Below are 24,212 nucleotides of genomic sequence, written 5' to 3'. Positions count from 1 at the left end.
TCTGATGCAAAAGCAAAGAGCCTTTATTCTAGCTTGAGCCCGGTCTCTCCGCCTCCACCGACGCAGCGGCAGGATGCAAAAGAGCCCCGAGTTCCAGAAGCACAGCAATTTTATAGGGCTTGGGGTCGGGTGGTGGGGTGATGCTCAGGCCACTGAGTTGGCTGATTCCGATTGGTTGGGTGAGGGCTAGGGTCCAGTGACACAAAGACAGGATGGGCTAGGGTCCGGTTACACAAAGACAGGATGCGGTCAGCATACTTTTGGCCTTAGGTTAGTTCCCCTTGCATTCCCATTGGCTGATTTAAGGGTGAGTTGGGTAACTGACACATTCTGTGGTTTTTCTTGGAGAAGGGGTCATGTCAGGGACATAGGTACACAAGATGGAGGACACAGGACAAAATGGAGTCAGTCCTGCTCTGCCCTTTCATTCCCCCCTTGTTTTGGAACTTACGGGCCCAATCATGGGACGGACTGCATTTCTACCTCGTCTTCTGCTTCTAGAGGCCTGTACTGGACGCGCAAAACCATCAACTGAACCGCCCCTATACGCTCTTTGACAAACTGGACTAGTCTGTTGATAATGCAAGGGCCGAAGGTCAACAGCATTAGTAGGATTACAAGGGGTCCGGCGAGGGCGGTAATAAGTGTAGTTAACCATGGGGGCCAGTTAAATAAAGACTTATACCAAGACTGAGATTGCTCCCTTTCTAGCTTCCGCTTCTGCAGTCCCTCTCTTATGAGGGCCATGGATTCCTTAATAACTCCTGAATGGTCAACATAAAAACGACACTCCTCCCCTAGGGCTGCACATAGGCCTCCTTGCTGCATGAATAATAAGTCTAATCCTCTTCTGTTCTGGAGTACTACCTCAGATAAGGAAGTGAGGGATTCTTGCAGATGGGTAATGGATTTTTCAATTCTTTCTATGTCTAGATCAATGGCTGTTCTTAGGGTTTCATAGTTCTTGTCTTGTATGACAAGCGAGGATATCCCAGTTCCTGCCCCTGCTAGTCCCAGCCCTAAGAGCGCGGCCAGGGTTAGGACTGTGACAGGTTCTCTCCTACTCCGGGGGTTAGCAGAACCTAACCTGCTAAATATTTCCTCTTCCGAATGATATACTAGCTTGGGGATTAACTGGACGAGTATGCAAAAACCTTCTTTTGAGGAGTTGAGGATTTGGGAGTGGACGCAGGGAGCGAGGCCGCTGGAACAGGCCCACCATGCATTTTCGGGGGGGAGCAGGTAAGCTGTCCCACTAGGGACTGACAGACAAAGATGTGATTGTTCAGGGGGCACTCGGCCTATGCAAGTACCTTGCCCTATTACTGCCTGGAGGGTTAGTCTTGCGGTGGCCTGCTGCCACCTGCAGGAGCTGGAATTGGAGGCCGTCGTATAATTGCCTCTAATAGCAATACCTTCATAATATGGTGGCCGGACATTGAGACAGAGCCAACAGGACTCGGTCAGGTCGGGTCAGGAAGCATTTAAAACATGATATGCTCCTATGACCATGCTCCACAGGGGGTCTGTGTCAGATGTTGAGGTACAGAACGGGGTAGAGGATGCGGAGGATGCCCAGGTAGGGACAAGGGATGCGGAGGACTATGAGGCCGGGGCCCAGGTGCTCTTGGGCGGGGACGCCTGGGTAGGGACAGGTCGGGGGGCCAGCACTTGGTTAGGCCCTACTCCTGCTGGAGTCTGTTGGTGAGAGGGTGCTGCCTGTACTCGAAGGGTAAATAATCCTCCATGGTCCATAGCCCCGAGTCTAGTCTTATCATAGAGGCGAATCCCCCAGGTTTTACCAGTGTCCCATCCTGTTGCTTTCTTTCCCTGTTCTGTGAAGGATATCCGCACAGGGTTGCATGGGGTGTGGAGACCCTTGCTATATTTCTGACAGGCCGGTGCCGCCGGCCGAGCCATGGTTATCAGGTCATCGGTTTTTGGGGGAGTCCACCAGATGTGTCCAGTCGAGACACACGACCAGGAGGCGCAGAAGTAGTCCTCTGCTCCTCCACATGGGTCCCGGGTGCGCCCCCGCGGAGTCCGTGAGTGCCCGGGACAGACATAGAAATGGTGGCCCTGGGTGAAGCTAGGGTCCCATGAAACATGGATGAGGTCTAGCAAATCTATGTAAAGGTCCGGGTACCAAGTGTTCTTAGGGTGAATCTGGGAAGTCTGATTAAGTACTGTCCCCGAGCTGGTGTCTATGATCTGCCAGGTTAGATTGTAGGGGGCATGGGGACTCCCGGCAGTATGGGCAACAGCGAACAGGGTCAATAGAGTTACCAACATCAGGCGGGTTGTATGCGCCGTAGCTTGAGCTTGAGCGGGTTGCGCTGATTGTGATCGAGGCTCCATTGTGTGACGAGGTCCTCCTGGACTGCAGAGGGATCAGCTGGGAGGACGTGGGTGTGGTGGACCCAGGTTGCGACGCCGTCTACCTTGAGAGCGGTGGGTGTAGTCAGCACTACGACGTAGGGGCCCTTCCAACGCAGCTCAAGGGTCTCCCGGCGGTGCCTCTTGACAAAAACCCAGTCTCCCGGTCTGTACTGATGAGGCGTCGGGGTCAGGCCAGCCTCATAGATGGCACAGAGGCACGGCCAAATGTCCTCATGCGTCCTCTGGAGCCCTCTTAAGAGAAAAGATATGTCTAGGTTTTCAAATTCAGCAAGAAGCTCGGCCTTGAGGTTAGGAATGATAGGGGGTGGCCTGCCAAACATGATCTCATAGGGGTAAAGCCCAGGGTGTAAGGAGAGTTCCGTACCAGGTAAAGGGCGTACGGTAGGAGAGACACCCAGTCCCCGCCAGTCTCTATGGTTAATTTGGTAAGGGTCTCTTTTAGAGTTCTATTCATTCTTTCTACCTGCCCTGAACTTTGGGGCCTATAAGCACAATGCAATTTCCAATCTGCCCCTATAGCCTTGGCTACTGCCTGTGTTACCTGTGAAATAAAAGCTGGTCCGTTGTCTGACCCTATCATAGCAGGAAATCCATACCTGGGAAGGATGTCTTCTAGCAGTTTCTTGGCTACCGTCTGAGCTGTTTCGTGCTTGGTTGGGTATGCCTCTACCCATCCAGAAAAGGTGTCTATAAATACTAAAAGATTTTTATAACCATACTTTCCTGGCTTAATTTCGGTGAAGTCCATCTCCCATTGTGCTCCCGGCCTGGTTCCTCGGAGTCTGGTCCCTCTTTCACTCGCCCTGGCCCTTGCATTCGTAAGTTGGCAGGTCTTGCAGGCAGATACAACCTGATCTATTTTGGTGTCCTGTTGGTGAATCTTGATTCCAGCATGTCGGATTAAATCCTTTAATTTCCGGGCCCCCAGGTGGGTGGACCAGTGCATGCGTTCTAATACTGGGACTCCGAGCCGGTCTGGCAGTATGAGCTCTTTGTCCGGTGTATACCACCATCCCTTTATCTCCTGGGCCAGGGGGAGTTTCCTGATCCGCTGCAACTCCTCCTGGGAGTATTTGGGCTGGGCTGGTAAAACTGGGTCCCCTGGGTCCGGTAGTTGTAGGGCCATGGTGGGGATCGAGGTAAGGGCCACTGCTTTGGCTGCCTGATCAGCCTTTCGGTTACCTCTCGCTACCGAGTCATCATTCTTCTGGTGCCCTTGGCAGTGGATAATGGCTAACTTGGCAGGAAGCCATAAGGCCGTAAGCAGGTCGAGTATCTTCTGCTTATTTTTTATAGTCCGTCCCTCTGCCGTCAGTAATCCCCTCTCCTGATAGATTGCCCCGTGAACATGAGCTGTGGCAAATGCATAACGGCTGTGTAGATGTTGAGCCGTTTTCCAGCCCCCAGCGTTAGCGCTTTAGTGAGGGCGATGAGCTCTGCTCGCTGGGCTGACGTCCCGGAGGGTAGAGCCTCTGCCCATACAGTGTCCATTTCAGTGACCACCGCTGCCCCCGTGTACCTGTGCCCGTCCCGTATGAAGCTGCTCCCATCCATGAACCAAGTGGCCTTGGCATCTGGGAGGGGCCGGTCGGTCAAGTCCTTTCGGAATCCATGTACTTGCTTTAGGATTCCCGCACAGTCATGTAGTAGGGCATCTAGGTCAGGGTCGGGCAGCAAAGTAGCAGGGTTAAGGGTCGCACTAGGCTGGAACCGCAATCTAGGAGGGTTGAGTAGGAGGCTCTGATAGTGGGTCATCCATGCATTGCTCATCCATCTATCAGGAGGCTGTTTCAGGACTCCCTCAATGGCATGCGGGGTTGTGATCCAGATTTCCTGCCCCAGGGTCAGTTTGTCGGCGTCCTTGACTAAGAGCACAGTTGCCGCATAATTCTTAGGCACGGTGGCCAGCCGGAAGCTACTGGATCTAGCTTCTTAGACAGGTATGCTACTGGGCGGCTCCAGGGGCCCAAGGCTTGAGTTAAAACCCCCTTCGCTATTCCTTTGTGTTCGTCTACAAAGAGGTGAAAGGGCTTTGTAATGTTTGGCAGGCCCAGGGCTGGAGCAGCTAGGAGGGCTTTCTTCAACTGGTTAAAGGCAGCCTCTTCTTTCTCAGTCCATTCAAACGCCCTCCCCTCTTTGGTAGCTTCATATAGGGGCCTGGCGATCTCAGCAAAACCCGGTATCCAGAGGCAGCAATAGCCGACCGATCCTAGGAATTCCCTTATTTCCCTTCGGAAGGTGGGAGTAGGGATTTTCAGGACAGTTTCTTTTCTGGCATCTGATAACCGCCGCTGTCCACCCTCTAGGATGTATCCCAGGTAACTTACTCTCTCTCTGCATATCTGAGCCTTCTTCGCAGATGCCCGGTACCCTAAGGCCCCCAAGGTAGCCAGCAGATCCTGGGTCCCCCACTCACAGTCCTCGGCCGTGTCAGCAGCAATCAGGATGTCATCTACGTACTGGAGGAGGGTGAGGCCAGGGTGCTCCCTCCTGTACTCACCCAGGTCCTCGTGTAGCGCCTCGTCAAAGGTGGTGGGCGAATTTTTGAACCCCTGAGGCAACCATGTCCAGGTTAATTGTCCGCTGAAGCCCTCCTCTGGGTCGTGCCATTCGAAGGCAAATAAGGGTTGGCTTCGGGGCGCCAGCGGCAGACTGAAAAAGGCATCCTTTAAATCTAATACGGTATACCAGACTCTAGAGGGTGGCAAGGAGCTCAATAGAGTATATGGGTTGGGAACAGTTGGGTGTATATCCATGACTCTTTTATTTACTTCCCGGAGGTCCTGTACTGGTCGGTAGTCATTCGTGTGGGGCTTTCTGACTGGCAGGAGGGGGGTGTTCCAGGCAGATTGGCAGGGAACTAGTACCCCTAGGCTTCGCAGTCTCCGGATGTGAGGCTGGATTCCCTTCCGGGCCTCCTGAGACATAGGGTACTGCTTGATTCTTACTGGGCCTTCTCCTGGTTTTAGCTCTACTAGGATTGGGGTCCTGTGAGCGGCTAGTCCTACCCCCCGCCCCCGTCTCTGCCCAAGCTGTGGGGAATTCTTGTAGCCATCTGTCTATGTTGCTCTCTATTGGGGACGCCTTCTGGTGGAGGCGGTACTTATCCTCCAGTCTCAGAGTCAGGACCTGGATGGGGTGGCCTTTGCCATCGGTGACCTGAGGCCCCCCTTGACTGAAATTATCTGAGCTCCAATCTTGGTCAGTAAGTCCCGTCCTAATAGTGGTTAGGGGCATTCCGGTATCACCATGAAGGAGTGGGATACCTGGCCCATCCCTAAATCTACCGTTCTTCGGGCAGTCCATGAATACTGGCTCATACCAGTTGCCCCTTGTACCCAGGACTTCTTGTTTGCTAGCTTCCCCTGAGGTGTACGGAGGACCGAATGTTGCGCTCCGGTGTCGACAAGGAAGTCAACAAGGGTCCCCTCCACTCTAAGAGTTACCCTGGGTTCGGGGAGGGGGTCCGAACCCCGACTTCCCTAATCACTCAGTTCATCCAGCTCTAAGACTTTCACTCGATCAGTCTTGCTTCCCTTCCCGCCGGCCTTCTTTGGACATTCTCGGGCCCAATGCCCTATCTCCTTGCAGTAAGCACACTGATCCTTCTGCAGCCTCCACCTCCCTTCCCTGGCGGTTTCCTTACCTCTTTTCCGGTCACTCACAAGCTGTCAGAGGCGGCGGTCCCGTTCCTAGGGAGAGTCCGCGGTGGTAGCCAGCAGAATCCTGGCCAGGTCTCGGGTTTGCTTACTGCTGGCAGCTGCCACGGCATGAGCCTGTTTATCTTTAGGGGGCTCCCGGTTGTTGTACACCTTTTCGGCTACTACCAGCAAGTCCTGCAGACTTTTCTCCCCTAGTCTATCTATCTTCTGCAGTTTTCTCCTAATGTCTGCAGCAGATTGTTTTACAAAGGCCATGATAACAGCCGCCTTGTTCTCGAGAGTCTCTGGGTCCATGGGGGTATAGGTACAGAACGCCTCCGTGACCCGATCTAGGAAGGCCGCTGGAGATTCATCCTTCTCCTGCTGTACATTTCCTACCTTAGCCAAATTAGCCGGCTTCCTAGCAGCCATCCGAAGACCCCCCATTAGAGTCTGGCGGTAGACCCGGAGCCTCTCCTTACCTTCTGCCATGTTGAAATCCCATTCAGGCCTAGTTAGAGAAAAAGAGGTATCTATCTGAGCCTGGCTGGTGGTAGGATTCCCGTCCGTGCCCGGAACTAGTTTTCGGGCCTCATTGAGGATCCTCTCCCTCTCCTCGGTGGTGAATAGGACCTGCAAAAGCTGCTGACAGTCGTCCCAGGTAGGCTGATGGGTGAAAAGAACAGAATCTAGTAAATCAATGAGCCTTGCCGGCTTCTCAGAGAACTTAGGATTCTGAGCTTTCCAATTATAAAGGTCGCTAGTGGCGAAAGGCCAGTAGTGATGGGGCTGATTGCCCCCCTCATCTGGGGGGCCGATGGCCCGCAGGGGTAGAGTCTTAATAGTGGAGTCGGCGATGGAGGCAGACTGCTCTCTCTGAGCCCTTTGTCTGGTATAGGGCTGGCTTCCCACTGGAACTCCTCCGCCCTCCGCTCTCGGAGCAGCGTCTGCTTCCCCAGATGAGAGGGGGGGCTGGGTCCCTCCGGCACTCTAGGGGACTGATACGGGGGAGGAGGAGAAATTAGTTCTTTTTCAGTTCCCCCCTGCAAGACAGGGTAGAGGGGAGCTGATGGCTGGGTGACCTTCTTCTCCTCCTTCTCCATCCCCTGCAAAGCAAGAATAGGTCTCGGCTCCGGAGGGCGTGGGGCCAGGAAGGGCTTAAGCCAAGAGGGTGGGTCCTCCACAAGGTCCTGCCAAGTAATAATGTAAGGGAGTTGATCAGGATGACCCTTCTTGGGCCAGGAGACGACGTCCCTGACCCGGTGGATGGTAGGGAGGTTGAAAGTTCCCTGTGGCGGCCATCCGACATTGAAAGTTGGCCACTCGTTGGAACAAAAAGCCTGCCACCGACCCTTCCAGACCTCCACACTGAGGTCGTTGGCTCTTCCCCTGATCTCTTTGAAATGATCAATCATAATACTTAAAGGAGTAGTCTGAGTCTGTCCCATAATGTCCATAATGGAAGCAAAACCAAAAGCTAGATGACGGCCTCACGCCGACCGGCGGGAGCGACCCGCCTCGTCTCAGATTTGTGAGGGGAATCCCCGTCCCTCCAGAAAGGAGGATCGGAACGTCTTCCGAGTCCTCCGGCCTGTGGTCCTCCAGTGCGTCCACTTAGACCGCGTCGGGCACCACCAGAATACCAGAGATGAGCTCACACAGGACAGAACACACAAACACAGAGACACCTACCATGGTCAGTAGGCTCTCCGGGTCGGGGTCCCTCGTGGGTCTTGGGGATCCGGATGAGCCCCCAAATTTTATGCCCAGATTTCAAGATCCCCAAAGACCACCAGGGAGCCGAGTCTGATGCAAAAGCAAAGAGCCTTTATTCAAGCTCGAGCCCAGTCTCTCCGCCTCCACCGACGCAGCGGCAGGATGCAAAAGAGCCCCGAGTTCCAGAAGCACAGCAATTTTATAGGGCTTGGGGTCGGGTGGTGGGATGATGCTCAGGCCACTGAGTTGGCTGATTCCGATTGGTTGGGTGAGGGCTAGGGTCCAGTGACACAAAGACAGGATGGGCTAGGGTCCGGTTACACAAAGACAGGATGCGGTCAGCATACTTTTGGCCTTAGGTTAGTTCCCCTTGCATTCCCATTGGCTGATTTAAGGGTGAGCTGGGTAACTGACACATTCTGTGGTTTTTCTTGGAGAAGGGGTCATGTCAGGGACATAGGTACACAAGATGGAGGACACAGGACAAAATGGAGTCAGTCCTGCTCTGCCCTTTCAGATACCAATGAAAGGAATCAGAGATGTGAGAGTGACATAGATGTGCAGAATCATAGTTTAAAAGGGCCTCCCTGGCCAGATAGCTCACTTGGTTAGAGCATCGTCCCAATACACCAAGACTGCAAGTTCCATCCCCTGTCAGGGGACATATAAGAATCAACCAATAAATGTATAAATAAGTGGAATAACAAATCGATGTTTCTCTCTCCCTCTCTCTAAAAATCAATAAAACAAGTGTGTTGTTTTTTTTAAAAAAAAGGAAATGGCTCAACTTTGAAGGGAGAATGCAAAAATACAGCATTAAACTGTCCTGTATTCTTTCCCTCTGCTTCTTGTGATTTATTTCTATCCTTTATCTTTACTCCCTTCACAATCTAAGTCAAGGACCCAAAGCATTAGAGATATGAAAAAAACATAGTTTTCTCCCAGCCAGATTTCTCTCTTTTAATGAATTCTTCCAACTCCTCACAGTGTAGTCCAGCTGTCCACTCTGTCTGGGTCTTGTCCCTGCCCTTCCCCACCCTCAAGAAGCCTGGACCCACCTTTCCAATTGTCACTTTCTCTTAAGGAGAGAGTACTATGTGAGTGCCTCTGGATTAACCTCTTTATCACTGTGATACCCTCCTCCCTATCACCACCACCACCACCACACACACAATGTGTATGATAGATGACTGTTCTGGTTTGCTGTATGTTGCTCCCCCCTTCCCCACCCAGCATTCCTTCCCCACTTCTGATAGCCAAAGTAATCTTTTCTGTCATAGAAGGGAGTTTAGGCAACCACCATTTTGGTTTGCGTGACTTGACAACTGCCATTTCGAAACTGCAAAGGTCAACCCCTCCCTTTTTCCTTTAAATTAGCCAATTGTGCAAGAATGTGAGCCTAAACTCTGACCAATCAAAAGTGAGGGAAAGATGGCATGCTTCAGAGATAAAACCCCCGAGTGGACTGCCCGCTCAGTGTGCATGATTACCAAATCCTGTGTTGGTTGCCCACCCTTCTGCAGAAGTAAAGATATTTGCCTTGTCTGGCTCCCAAGTATCCTTTGTGTTCTACTAGGACCCCTGGTTTTGGGGCTCGCCTTCTTTCTAACACGAATTACCAACTGAGGTCCAGCTGAGGAGACATATCAAGGAGGGACAGAAAACGCCTGCAGACCAGTAGGAAAGGTGAGGTTGTGAGAGGGGATGACCCAGCTTCCAGGGGTGGCAGGCCAGCAGGGGCTGAGAGAGAGGAGGCATGTCCTGGTTATAGGAGGGTCTGTTCCCTCAGAAGATAGAGGCCAGGAACCCAGGCTCGTCTCCACAGCTTGCAGCATCAGAGTGTAGACCCGTAGCCTCTGTAACATTCAGCCATGAAAGGCGGCAGGGCTGCTGGCCACAGCAGAGCCTGGAGCCAGCAGACCAGAGCCAGTCAGAGAGAAATCCACAATTTCATTCTTTTTTTTAACCCAGAGCATAGGAGTTCTCATCTGCAGCTAGTCACCCGAGGCTTTGGTGCAGGGAGGGAGGTGCAGACTTGAGGTGCCTAAGGAAAGATTGAGGTGGGAAGCATTACGGGGAGACTTGGAAAAACAACAGCCAAGAGCATTTGGTTGTAGGCACCCAAACTGAAACAGCCATTTTCTTCTGAGAGGAGTTAGCTGCTCCTCCTAGCTGCAGGGCAGGAAAAGAACCCCTGCCCTAGGTTATACACCCTGCCCCATCCTCAGGAGCCCTGCATGCCACACCCTGCATTTTGAGCTTTTCAGAGGAAATAAAAGCAGAGGCCAAGCTTACAAGTTTGAACAGTTTCAAGGACCCCTCAGTGACTGGATTGGGCGAGGGCCATCTGCCCTACTATCCTGGGAAACAGACTGGTACTTTCCCTGAGTAGGAGAAGTGGTAAAAACTCCAGGTTTCCAGCCAACCCTGTTGGTCTTCATAGAAGGATCTCTGTCCAGCCAATGGCAGAGTAATATTATGGGCCACTCACGGAGGAGTAGCTCTGGGACAGGGAAACACCCACCATATCCCTTCCTTGCTGTACCTCCTCCTCAGCAGCACCTCCCCCACCTAAAGCCCTTTCAGAAACAGACCTTTGAGTAACTAAGATTAAAGGCATGCAAAGGCAAGCAGAGGCGGAGCAGGCAAAGAATAAGAATGGCAATAAATAAGTGCCTGTCAATAATAACCTTAAATGTAAATGGCTTAAATGCTCCAATCAAAAGACATTGGGTAGCTGAAAGGATAAGAAAACATGACCCATATATATGCTGTCTACAAGAGACCCACCTCAGCACAAAGGACTCACACAAACTGAAAGTGAAGGGATGGAAAAAAAATTTCAGGCAAATGGAAATGAAAAAAAAAAAAAAAAAAGCTGGGGTAGCAATACTCATATCTGACAAAATAGAATTCAAAGTGAAGGCCATAATAAGAGATAATGAAGGCCACTGCATAATATTAAAAGAATCGATACAACAAGAGGATATAACTCTGGTAAACATATATGCACCCAATACAGGAGCATCCAAATATATTTAAAAAAAAAAACTTTTGGAGGATTTTAAGGGAGGGATTGATAGCAATACAATCATAGTAAGGGACTCTAACACCCCACTGACATCACTGAATAGATCTTCTAGACAAAAAATCAACAAGGAAACAGTGATCCTAAACAACACACTTGATCAGATGGCATTAATTGACATTTTCAGAATAATCACCCCAAAGCTACAGAATATACATTCTTCTCAAGTGCACATGGACATTTTCAAAGACACACCGCATGTTAGGATACAAACTAAGTCTCTACAAGTTCAAGAAGACATATCAAGCATGTTCTCAGATCACAATGAACCTAGAAATCAACTACAATAAAAACACTCAAAAATATTCAAACACATGGAGGCTAAATAGCATGCTATTAATAAATGGGTTACCAAAGAGATCAAAGAATTAAAAACATCCTGAAAGCAGTCCTGAGGGAAATTCATACCACTAGGCCTACCTCAAAAAACAAGAAAAAAGTTTAATAAGTTATCTAACTCTACAATTTAAAGAATTAGAGAACAAGAAAACTCCAGAGTAAGTAGAAGGAAGGAAATAATAAAGATCAGAGCAGAAATAAATGACATAGAGACAATAAATAAATAAATAAATAAATAAATAAAAAAAACCAAGAGCTGGTTCTTTGAAAAGATAAACAAGATTGATGAAACTCTATCCAGACTCATCAAGAAACAAAGAGGGCAAAAACCGGTTTGGCTCAGTGGATAGAGCGTCGGCCTGCGGACTGAGGGGTCCCAGGTTCGATTCCGGTCAAGGGCATGTACCTGGGTTGCGGGCGCATCCCCAGTGGGAGGTGTGCAGGAGGCAGCTGGTCGATGTCTCTCTCATCGATGTTTCTGACTCTCTATCTCTCTCCCTTCCTCTCTGTGAAAAATCAATAAAATATATTAAAAAAAAAAAAAAAGAAACAAAGAGGACACAAATAAACAAAATCAGAAACAAAAGAAGTGAAGTAATAAATGATCCCAGAGAAATACAAAGGATCATAAAAAAAAAAAACCTATGAACGACTACATCCCAACAAACTGGACAATCTGGACAAAATGGATATATTCCTAGAAAAATACAATTTTCCAAAACTCAACCAAGAAGAATAAAAAAAACCCCACCTGAGTAGACCCATAACTACTGATGAAATTGAAGCAGTAATTTAAAAACTTCCAGCAACAAAAGCCCTGGTCTGAAAGGCTTCACAGGGAAGTTTTACCAAACAGTCAAAGAAGAACTAACACCTAACCTCCTCAAAGTATTCCAAAAAATTCAAGAGGAAGGAATACTTCCAAGCTCTTTTTATGAGGCCAGCATTACCCTATTTCCAAAACCAGATAAAGAAACTATATCCCTTATGAACATAGATGCTAAAATCCTCAACAAAATATTGGCGAATCGGATCCAGCAATACATTAAAAAGATCATACACCATGACCAAGTGGGATTTATTCCAGGGATGAAAGGCTGGTACAATATTTGCAAGCCAATAAATGTGATACATCACATAAACAGATTGCAAGACAAAAATCACATGATCAGCCACTGTTGTTCAACATAGTACTGGAAGTCCTAACCATAGCAATCAGATAAGAAGAAAGAAATAAAAGGCATCCAAATTGGAAAGGAGGAAGTAAAACTGTCATTAAATGCAGATAACCCTAAAGACTCCATCAAAAAACTACTAGATTTGCCCTAGCTGGTTTGGCTCAGTAGATAGAGAATCAGCCTGTGGACTGAAGGGTCTTGGGTTCGATTCCCAGTCAGGGCACATGCCCAGGTTGTGGGCTCAATCCCTAGTGGGGGGCATGCAAGAGGCACCTGATCAGTGATTCTCTCATCATTGATGTTTCTATCTCCCTCTCCCTCTCCCTTCCTCTTTGAGATCAATAAAAATATATTTAAAAAAACTCCTAGATTTGGATGTGAGGGCAATCTGGCTAAAATATCTGTCACCCCATTAATCCCCAGGGTTGATTTGGCTGATCTGGCTGACTAGGCAGGTGTCCCCCTTCTCCCTCACCAATACATGTGTGTAGCTCCCGAAGCTGCATGCTCAGTCGAAAAAGACTTGCTAGGTGAGAAGAGGATGACCTTCGCCCTAGAGGACAGGACCTGTCTTTGGTCAAGAGTATACGAGAAGCTACACTCCCCTGCTAGAACCTCCAAACAATCTCTCAAAAAACTACTAGATTTAATAAATAAATTCAGCAACATAGCAGAATACAAAATTAACACCCAGAAATCTATGGCATTTTTTTTACACCAATAATGAACTCTCAGAAAGAGAAACTAAAAAAAAAAAAAAAAAAAAAAAAAAAAAACCATTTACCATTGCAACAAAAAAAATTAAGAAACTTAGGTATATACTTAACCAAGGAGGTAAAAGACCTGTACTAGGAAAACTACAGGACGTTGAAAAAAGAGATAGAGGAAGACACAAACAAGTGGAAGAATATACTGTGTTCATGGATTGGTAGAATCAATATCATTAAAATGCCCATACTACCCAAAGCAATCTATAGATTCAATTCAATCCCTATTTAAATACCAACAGCATATTTCACAGATCTAGAACAAAAACTCCAAAAGTTTATATGGAACTAAAAAGGAGCCTAATAGCCGCAGCAATCTTGAGAAAGAAGAACAAAGATGGAGGAATCACAATACCAGATATCAAGTTATACTACAAAGCCACTGTAATCAAAACAGCCTGGTACTGGCACAAGAACAGGCATATAGATCAATGGAACAGAACGGAGAACCCAGAAATCAACCCAAGCCATTATGTTCAATTAATATTTGACAAAGGAAGCAAGAGCATACAATGGAGTCAAGATAGTCTCTTCAATAAATGGTGTTGGGAAAATTGGACAGATACATGCAAAAAAAATGAAACTAGACCACCAACTTACACCATACACCAAAATAAACTCAAAATGGATAAAGGACTTAAATGTACGACGGGAAACCATAAAAATACTAGAAGAATCCAAAGGCAACAAAATCTCAGACATATGCCGAAGCAATTTCTTCACTGATACAGCTCCTAGGGCATTGGAAACTAAAGAGAAAATAAACAAATGGGACTACTTCAAAATAAAAAGCTTCTGCACAGCAAAAGAAACCATCAACAAAACAAGAAAGCCCACTGCATGAGAGAACATATTTGCCATTGTTATCACTGATAAGGGTTTAATCTCCAACATTTATAGGGAACTCATACACCTTAACAAAAGATAAACAATCCAATCAAAAAATGGGCAAAGGACCTAAATAGACACCTTTCAAAAGATGACATTCAGAAAGCCAAGAGACATATGAAAACATGCTCAAAGTCACTAATCATCCGAGAGATGCAAATCAAAACAACAATGAGGTACCATCTCACACCTGTCAGAATGGCTATCATCAACAAATCCACAAACGACAAGTGCTGGAGAGGATGTGGAGAAAAAGGAACACTCATGCACTGCTGGTGGGAATGCAGACTGGTGCAGCCACTATGGAAGACAGTATGGAGTTTCCTCAAAAAACTAAAAATGGAACTCCCATTTGACCCCGTGATCCCACTTCTAGGAATATATCCCAAGAAAACAGAAACACCAATCAGAAAGGATATATGCACCCCTATGTTTTTAGCAGCACAATTCACCATAGCTAAGATCTGGAAACAGCCTAAGTGCCCATCAGTAGATGAGTGGATTAGAAAACTGTGGTACATCTACACGATGGAATACTATGCTGCTGTAAAAAAGAAGGAATTCTTACCATTTGCAACAGCATGGATGGAACTGGAGAGCATTATGCTAAGTGAAATAAGCCAGTCAATGAAAGAAAAATACCACATGATCTCACTCATTTATGGATAATAAAGACCATTATAAACTTATGAACAAAAATAGATACAGAGGCAGAGCTGCCTCGAACAGACTGTCAAACTACAGTGGGAAGGCCGGGAGGGTTGGGGGGCAGGACGGGGGGCGGGGTAAGAGATCAACCGAAGGACTTGTATGCGTGCATATAAGCATAACCAATGGACATAAGACACTGGCGGGTAGGGGAAGCCAGGGGATTGTCAAGGGCGGGGAAAAAAGGGAGACATATATAATACTCTTTGTAATACTTTAAGCAATAAATAATTTAAAAAAAATGGGTAAAGGACCTAAATAGAGACTTCTCCAAAGTGGACATACAGAAAGCCAAGAGACATATGAAAAAATGCTCAAAGTCACTAATCATCTGAGAGATGCAAATTTAAAGACAATGAGATATCACCTCACACCTGTCAGAATGGCTATCATCAACAAAATACAAGTGTTGGTGAGGATGTGGAGAAAAGAGAACCCTAGCACACTGCTAGTGTGCATGCATACTAGTGCAGCCATTATGGAAAACAGTATTGTGTTTCCTCAAAAAATTAAAAATGGAACTCTCATTTGACCCCGTGATCCCACTTCTAGGAATATATCCTAAGAAATCAGAAACACCAATCAGAAAGGATATATGCACCCCTATGTTCATAGCAGCACAATTTACAATAGCTAAGATTTGGAAACAGCCCAAGTGCCCATCAGCAGATGTGTGAATAAAAAAGTTGTAGTACATTTACACAATGGAATACTACTGTAAAAAGGAAAGAACTCTTACCATTTCCAACAGCATGGAGGGACCTGGAGAGAATTATGCTAAGCGAAATAAGCCAGTCAGAGAAAGGTAAGTATCACATGATCTCACTCATATGGAATCTAATGAACAAAATAAGGTGATGAACAAAACAGACATAGAAGCACGGAACAAACTGGAATCTCAGAGGGAATGGGGGGCGGGGGGAAATAGAAAGAGATCAACCAAAGAACTTATATGCATACATGTATAACCCATGGACACAGACAATAGGGTAGTGAAGGCCTTGGGCGGGTTAGAAGAGGTCAATGGGGGTGGGGAAGGGGGGTATGTAGTACTTTCAACAATAAAGACTTAAAAAACGTGTGTGTGGGGGAGGGATTCAGGTTGCCTTTCTGCCAAAGAACTTGAACTGCCTTCATTTATATTCTCTTTCCATTTTAATATGGCAGGAGGGGCTAGAGATAGAGGAATCAAAAGCATTCCTGTTAACAGTCCTTTTTAACAAAAAAAAGGAGTATCATATCTCCTCAGCAGCAAGGCCGGGACTAGAACCTGTAGCCATCTCCCCCCCGGCCCCCCCCCCTCCTTGTCTAACACATTTTCGTACATCCGCACTTTATCTGGAAGAATAACTTAACAAATGCTATTCTAGTTTCATGCAGAAAGCGGAGCCGGCACTCCTCTCGACTGCTGACATCATTCATATTAATTTTAAAATCCTGGTCTCTCAAAAACGTGTTTCCCTCTGGCGATGATCCACTCGGCAGAAAGTAGGATGAGAATGGGAACCGGGCCGATTCCCTTTCACTTGTCAAGGATGCACTAAGTACTCCTGGAGCATTTGATGCTAAAGAGGGTCTGTACTGTGGCTCAAGTGGTGCAGGAAACATCCGCAGGTTCGCGCTGCAGTGAGACGGAGATCATGGTCACGGGCAGAGGTCGGAACCCGGCCTGGCCCGCTCAGGTGGACCGAGGGCACCGGGACGTAGGAAGGTGACCGCGGAGCATGCGAGAGGTGCCCGGGCCTGGCTCGACCGCCCTGAAACGACTTGGGAGGCAAAAGGCACCCAGGCCGACATGGTGCCCAGTTGCGGGCGCTTCCCCCGGCCCCCTGCCCCTGCCCAGAAGCAAGCAGAGCACTCACCTGACGCACGCACTCTCACCTCTTCAAAGCCGCCAGGCCAGAAGTCAGGTCTCAAGCGCGGGCGTTTAACTGCCCTGGGCGAACGCTCGTGGGCCTCGTGGGCCGTGCCACCGGACTACAACTCCCAGGGTGCACTACGATGGCTGGACGCCGTTTCTGGTCAGCGTCGACAGATATCCCAGCCAATAGACAGGAGAGCCTGCCCTCGAAGATCCAATCCCTCTGCGAAGAAGGCGGCTCTCCCGTGGCGTAGTTCCTCCGCAGTAAGTGGGCGTGTCTGCGGCGAGAGGTTCTGCCCCGCCCCCAGCCCTGGCTCCCGGATGTTGGTTTCCTGATACTCCGTGAGGTGAGTCCGCTGCCGGTGGGCGCGGGGTACAGCCAGTCGGCGACGCTGCCTTCCCAGGGGCCATCCCGGGCTTGTACGCGGCCGCGAAGTTGAGCCGCGCCCGGTGTGCGGGAGCTTCGTCAAGCCCGGGGCCAGCTGGGGCGCGGAGCCCGAGCCGGGCTTTTTCGGAGGCCGGAGCGGCTGGGCCTTCGGAGCCTCTGGAACGAGCCACCCCCGGGTCTCCGACGCCTCTGCTCGCAAGTAGGAGGCCTTCGCTGACTCCCGCCCCCGGCGCACGCGGCCTCCTGGGATCACCCCGTGGCGCCGGGTGAGCTGCTGGAAGTCTCCTAACCAGAATTCGGGACAGCCGGTGCCGGTGTCTGACAGCTTGAACTTTTCCCGGATCATGCTGCGCGTTTCTTCTGAGACTTCGTGCGCTCATCGGTGAAATAAAAGCAGTATTTCCCCCACAGTTTTCTCTGAGGATTTTATGACTTTTCTCCTTCACAAGATAGTTCTAGAAACTATCGGAAAGACAGACGCCCTCCACTCCCAGGGACTGTGTTGCCTTCAGGAGTCTGGAGTCAAGGCCAGTGAATGAGAAGGGCCTGTCTGCATCCTGTCCTCGACACCTTCAGGAGAACTTCGTTTCTAGCGTTTAGAACGACTTCTCCAGGGCTATGATCCCTCAGGCTTGAGCTGTTTGCGAGGAGAAGAAAAAAAAAGCTGTCTCCTGAGCCCCAAAATGGCAGCTAAGATGGAGATAACGCTGAGCTCTCAGTCCCACATTCAGGCTTCTTCCAAGCAAGAGAGGCACATCATAGCAAAGCTAGAAGAGAAGCGGGGGGCGGCTCTGCAAAAGGACTGCCCCAACCCTGAGGCCTCCCGCCAGAGCTTTAGACGGTTTTGTTATCAAGAGGTGTCTGGACCCCAAGAGGCACTCTCCCGGCTCCGGCAGCTCTGCCGGCAGTGGCTGCAGCCCGAGCTGCACACCAAAGAGCAGATTCTGGAGCTGCTGGTGCTGGAGCAGTTCCTGAACATCCTGCCCCCCGAGATCCAGGCTCGGGTCAGGCATCGATGTCCAATGAGCAGCAAGGAGATGGTGACTCTGGTGGAAGATTTTCACAGAGCAGCCAAGAGACCAAAGCAGTGGGTAAGGAGGGTCTTCTTTGATGGTCCCTAGGATTTTTCTTTTTTCTTCCCCATCTGGAAGAAAAGTCTTTGGTTTCTGGGCCCTCCCTACTCAGAGCCCAGAAATGGACCAGATGGCTTCAAACATGTTTTCTGGCCTCTATTTTGGGAACATTTCCCCTACCCCCAGATGTACCAGGTTTTCAGAAAACCCACCCATGGGCGCTTCCATGACAAAGTGGAGGATCAAGCAAGGTTATTGAGTCTTTGCTGACAGATCTCCCCTCCGTTCCTTTTGAAGGTTTCCTACCATCAGGATTCTTAGCAGATAGCGTAATCCTGTTGGGTAGGAATTTGATTTATGAGGAACTTCATTGAACCTTGTTCCAGTCAAGTGTCTTGCATATTGCCTTTGGATCAGGAAGTCACAGCTCAGTTGGCTAGTATCCCTTTCAACCCTCACCCTCAAAGTCAGACCAAAGCTGGATCCTCAGCAGGAAGCAAACAATCATGTGCTCTGGGGAATGGAAGCAGTTAGGGAACAGGAGTGGGGCAGTCCTCTTAGAGCCTTTATTAGGTAAAGATGGTTTTTAATGGCCCTTACTACACTGCTTCCCAATTCTACAGAGCCTGTCTACAGAGCCTGTTTTCAGGAGTAGTAGGGAGGCAGGTGGGCACAGGGTGGGAATCATGACTGACCCTGTTGTCTGCACCTGCTCTTTAATGACTTTGATTCCAGGCCTTGAGCAAGGCCCAAGCTTTAGGATTCTCCACTCAAGAAGTATTGGCTGATTTGAAGCAGCCTCATTGTGGTCATTCCCCATGTCCTTCCCTGTGTTTTCTTTGAGAGTTTCAGCGATCTCTATCAAAGTTGACCTCCAGTCCATTATCAGGAATTCCCAGGGCCAGGGGTCCTTACAGAGCAGTGAGAGGTCAAGCTGCCTGAGTCAGTCCTCTGGCTGCACTCTAATGCATGGGGCTTGTTCCTAGGTGGCTGTTTGTATGCAGGGGCAGAAAGTGCTCTTGGAAAGAACTGGACCTCAGCTTGGAGAACAGGAACTGCCAGACTTTCAACTGCAAACTCCTAGGAGATATCCTAGGGAGAACTGTTTGGAGGAGCCTTTCCAGGCAGGACTTCAGGACCAGTTTAGCCCCCATCAGTGGGAAAAATTCCCACTCCTTCTGGAGCCAGCCACCAAATTGGCTGGGACAGGTAAATGCTCTGTGCCTCCTCTCTCCCTCTCATCATTCTTCATCTCCATCAAAGCATTCATGGTTCTGAAAAGCCATAGACGAGATGATGATGTTTTTTTAAAATGTTGTATGTAATAGTAGATCTTTATGCCTGAAAAAATTTCACTGATTAGAATGGTAGTGATATGCCCAGCCGGTGTTGCTCAGTGGTTGAGCATCAACCTATGAACCAGGAGGTCACAGTTCGATTTTCAGTCAGGGCACATGCCCGGGTTACGGGCTTGATCCCCAGTGTGGGGCATGCAGGAGGCAGCTGATCAGTGATTCTTTCTCATCTTTGATGTTTCTATCTCTCCCTCTCCCTTCCTCTCTGAAATCAACAAAAATATATATTTAAAAAAAAAAGAATGGCAGTGATACTACACATAAGAACTATGTTTTTATTTTCTGTTAATGACTATTTGACAATGCAGTACACAACAGGACTGTTCTAGTGCTTTTCTGTCCCTTTTAGAGCTTCCTATATAATGCAGACAGATCCAAGTATGACCACTGATGAACTTCCATGCAAGCTGAGTTTCATCACTTAAAATGGTCCTATACTAATATTTAGAAGGGGCCTACACAATGTTCTTTTCATTAGAGAAAAAGCCCACTCCATATTATTTTCTGCCTCCTTCTCCTATGACATTTTCTGTGCTTTAAACTTTTGTGTCCACTTCCTTACCTGTCTCTGGTACAATGCCAGTATAACTCTCAGCCCTACTCCGCACAGCCCTGTGACTGCTAAAACTGAATGACAGTGACCTTTGGCCAGTCTTGGTGAAGTAAATATAGGATACAGCCAGCAAGTTAGAGAGTTACAAGAAAACTGGAGCCTTGATCCCTTCAGATTTGCTACAGTCAGTGAAACACTTTGATTTGATTATTCTCAGAATTCAAGAATGGAGAAGAACTGGGGTATCCAATAGAAAATCAGTGTGACCCTGGCTGAGGTCCTGCCCCATAATCTATGGCCTTTGTGGACCTGAATAAAGTGGACCACACACACTCCCTTCCCCTGGCTCAGCAAAGGCAACTGGCTGTGTGTACAGTATCTTCCTGCATTTGTAGATTCTCATGCTTCTCATCCCTAAGATCCAACAGTGTCTTTCTTCAGAGCTGCACTGTGCAATATAGTTGCCATGAGCCACATGCAACTGTGTAGATGTTATTTATTGATATATAATTCACATACTATAAAATTCACCCTTTTAAAGTGTGAATTTTAGTATAATTACAGTGGTTTTTAGTATAATTACACAGTTGTGCAATCATCACCACTAATTTCTGAATATTTTCATAACTTCAAAAAAGAAACCCATACCTGTTAGCAGTCACTCTCCACCCCTCCCTCTCTAATCCCTGACAACCACTGTCCACTTTCTGTCTCTTGATTTGCCTATTCTGGACATTTCATTGTCCAGCATCATGTAAAATGTGCTCTTTTATGATTGGCTTTTTTCACTTAACATATTTTCAAGGTTAATCCATATTGTAGCATGTATCAGTACTTTATTCCTTTTAAGGCTAAATGATATTATATTAATGGACATTTTGTTTATCAGTTGGTGGACATTTGGGTTTTCACTTTGGGGTATTATGAATAATGCTACTGTGAATATTTGTGTACAAGTGGACATGTTTTCATTGCTCTTGGGTATGGAGTGGAATTACTGGGTGATATGGTAACTATGTTTAACTTTTGGAGGAAACACCAGACTGTTTTCTAAAGAGGCTGTGCAATTTTACATTCCCACCAACAGTCTATGGGGATTCCACTTTCTTTACATCCTTGCTAACATTTGTTACTGTTGTCTTTTTTATTACAGCCATCCTATTAGGTGGGAAGTGGTATCTCGTAGATGTTTTGAGTTATTGCCCTAGTAACTAATGATGTTGAGCATCTGTCCATGTGTTTATTGGCCACTTATATATTCTTTGGAGACATGTCTGTTCAGATCCTTTGCTCATTTTTAAATTGAGTTAGTCTTTTTATTGTTGAAAGAGTTCTTTACATATTCTGGATACTAGATCCTTATATAGAGTTTGCAAGTGTTTTTCCTATTCTGTGGGTTGTCTTTTTACTTTCTTACTTTTTGTTGTTAATCCTCACCTGAGGATCATTTTCTCCATTGATTTTTAGAGAGAATGGAAGGGGAGAAAAGAGAGAGAGAGAGAGAGAGAGAGAGAGAGAGAGAAAGAGAGAGAGAGAGAGAGAGAGAGAGAGAAAGAAACATTGATGTGTGAGAAACACATTTGGTCGGTTGCCTCCCACTCAAGCCCTGACCAGGGCTGGGGATGGAACCTACAACACAGGTTCGTGCCCTTGACTGGGAGTTGAACCTGTGATTCTTCAGTGCTTGGGCTGACGCTCTAAGCACTAAGCATACTGGCCAGGGATCTTTTTACTTTCTTAATAGTATTCTTTGAAGCACAAATGTTTTTTATTTTAATTAAGTCCAGATTATCTGTTTTTTTCTATATCTGCTTGTGTTTTTGGTCACATATGTAAATTACCATTGCCTAATTCAAAGTCATAAGGATTTATATCTATATTTTATTTAAAGAGAGATTGGTTTAGTTCCTACATTTAGGTCTTTGATCCATTTTTAGTTAATTTTTGTATATAGGTGGGGATCTAACTTCCTTCTTTTGCATCTGGAAATCCAGTTGTCCCAGCACCATTTATTGAAAAGACTATTCTTTCCCTATTGAATTGTCTTGTCAACCTTGTTGAAGAGCAATTGATTATAATTGCATGGGCTGCTTACTTAAATTAATTAAAAGTGTAAAATCCAGTTTCTCAGTCACAGTAGTTACATTTCAAGTACTCAGTAGCTGCATTTGGCTAGTGGCTGCTATATTGAATAGCACTCGCACACACGTACACACACACATGTTGCCTACATGTCAGGAATTCTATGGGATAACACAGCTCTGGATCCTCTGACTATCCCACAGGCTATTCCAGCTAATTTCCATCCTGATTCTTAATCCTGTTGGTTAGAAGTTGGGTAGTTTCTGTAAATAGGATGCATATCTAACCCATATTCCAGGTTCCAAACACAAATGCTGTCAATTTTATAAGGAAAGGAAATTATACATTCATTGGTTTTACCATTATTTGAAGAGAAAGTGGTGGTCATTCAATGTCCACGAAGAGAGAGTGAATTTGCAAAGTTGACATTCCAACTCTCTTTCTTCTTTTTATTCCTTAGTTGATACTCAGGCCTTTGAGTTTGCTTTTCCCTATTTCTCCTTTCCTAAGCCTTTCCTAAAGTTAGGAAGGAGGGAGGAGGTTGGAAAACTTGGTTGGTAAGTGCCCCAGATGAGTGTAATACAAGTTGCCAGTAGAGGACCACAGATTGAGAAACCTTACAGTATATTTCATAACTCTTTTGCTGAGGTTCTTTCTTTGAAGCCCAAAATATAAAACAGATTCTTTCTATTATAGAGGCCCCCAGAATGAAAAGTGAGAACAAGGAGAATCCACAACAGGAAGGTGCTCAAGGAGCAAAGCCATGTGCAGTGTCACCCAGCAGACCCAAAGGGAATCGTTTGCAGAGTCCTGATCCAAGAGGGGCAAATATGAGTGAATCCCGGTTGTCACGAAGGCAGGTCAGCCCCCCAAATGCTCAAAAGCCATTCACTCACTTCCAGAGACATTACAGGGAACTGGAATATATCAGCAGCCCCCTAAAAAACCATCCACTGAGAGAGCTGAAGAAAAGCAAAGGAAGTAAAAGAAGCCTGAACAGTCGTTTGCAACGTCTTAGTCACCAGACGACCCACTCAGTGAAGAAACCTTACAAATGCGATGACTGTGGGAAAAGCTTCACATGGAATTCAGAACTGAAAAGACACAAGCGAGTCCACACAGGGGAGAGACCCTATACCTGCGGAGAGTGTGGCAACTGCTTTGGGCGGCAATCAACTCTGAAACTGCACCAGCGGATCCACACTGGAGAGAAGCCGTACCAGTGTGGCCAGTGTGGGAAAAGCTTTCGCCAGAGCTCAAACCTTCACCAGCATCACAGACTTCACCATGGGGACTGAAAGCAGAGCTTTGGTCTTTCTGTTCAGAAGGAAGGTATTCATGTTTCTCCTTCCCCTTACTTGCATATAAATTATAAAGACTGTCTGTGGGACTTACAAGGAACGCAAGAGGTCCCTGAAGAATGACAGTGTACATTTCACTGGTGAGGGATCCCAGAAGAAGCTGTTGGGAACATGACCATGCACAGTGATAGGTGAAGAAATGGCAGATCTGAGCATTTGGTTGAAAGGGAACTGGGGTCTCTGCTGGAGAGTAGGGCATAACTACTGAAGGAGCATCAGGATGATCCTGCAGGTGTCCCTGTCCCATGTTATATCTTCTGCACTGCTTTATTTATCCTCAAGGGTATATTCTATATATAGATATACATTTGCTGTTATACCAAGCAATCTTTATCATGCACACACTTCTTTAATAAAGATGGGTGATACACAAGAATTTCAAGGCAAAAGTTCATTGGAATATAAATACCCTCGTATTCTTTTTGTAATTCCTGGCTGCTTATAACAAAGGACACATGAAGGGAGAATATGAACATACTTGTGAGAGGAGAGGGTTTCTTTTTTTTTTTTTTTTTAATATATTTTATTGATTTTTTACAGAGAGGAAGGAACAGAGATAGAGAGTTAGAAACATCGATCAGCTGCCTCCTGCACATCTACTGGGGATGTGCCCGCAACCCAGGTACATGCCCTTGACCGGAATCGAACCTGGGACCTTTCAGTCCGCAAGACGACGCTCTATCCACTGAGCCAAACTGGTTTCGGCGAGGGTTTCTAAGTAATTAGTACTTTTTTTTTTTTTTTAATAATTTTATTGATTTTTTACAGAGAGGAAGGGAGAGGGACAGAGAGTCAGAAACATCGATGAGAGCGA

At 47.1% G+C, this 24,212-nt stretch overlaps 2 protein-coding genes across 3 annotated transcripts; one reads left to right on the top strand and one right to left on the bottom strand.

The window, feature by feature from the left end:
* Nucleotides 1-2: 2 nt before the first annotated feature.
* Nucleotides 3-6,533, bottom strand: LOC106697467. The gene is given in 7 exon segments (XM_023755315.1): nt 3-2,749; nt 2,752-3,774; nt 3,777-4,289; nt 4,292-5,414; nt 5,416-5,582; nt 5,585-5,882; nt 6,132-6,533. Coding segments are annotated over 7 exon segments (3,984 nt in total). The 3' UTR covers nt 3-2,291.
* Nucleotides 6,534-17,252: 10,719 nt separating this feature from the next.
* On the top strand, nt 17,253-23,774 carry ZNF174 (zinc finger protein 174). Of its 2 annotated transcripts, none has more exons than XM_006090450.3 (3): nt 17,253-18,065; nt 19,034-19,256; nt 22,734-23,774. In XM_006090450.3, exons 1-3 carry the CDS (start codon nt 17,658-17,660, stop codon nt 23,333-23,335), a joined length of 1,233 nt encoding a protein of 410 aa, XP_006090512.1. In that variant the 5' UTR covers nt 17,253-17,657; the 3' UTR covers nt 23,336-23,774. The 2 variants fall into 2 exon arrangements, with proteins under 2 accessions (XP_006090512.1, XP_006090513.1); XM_006090451.3 differs by lacking the exon at nt 22,734-23,774 and adding an exon at nt 19,754-21,359.
* Nucleotides 23,775-24,212: the final 438 nt, after the last annotated feature.

Source organism: Myotis lucifugus, unplaced genomic scaffold (genome assembly GCF_000147115.1).
Source record: "Myotis lucifugus unplaced genomic scaffold, Myoluc2.0 scaffold_72, whole genome shotgun sequence".
In the NCBI taxonomy this organism is placed as follows: domain Eukaryota; kingdom Metazoa; phylum Chordata; class Mammalia; order Chiroptera; family Vespertilionidae; genus Myotis; species Myotis lucifugus.
The sequence above is the reverse complement of the archived record's forward strand: the minus strand, read 5'-3'. Positions and strand labels throughout refer to the sequence as shown.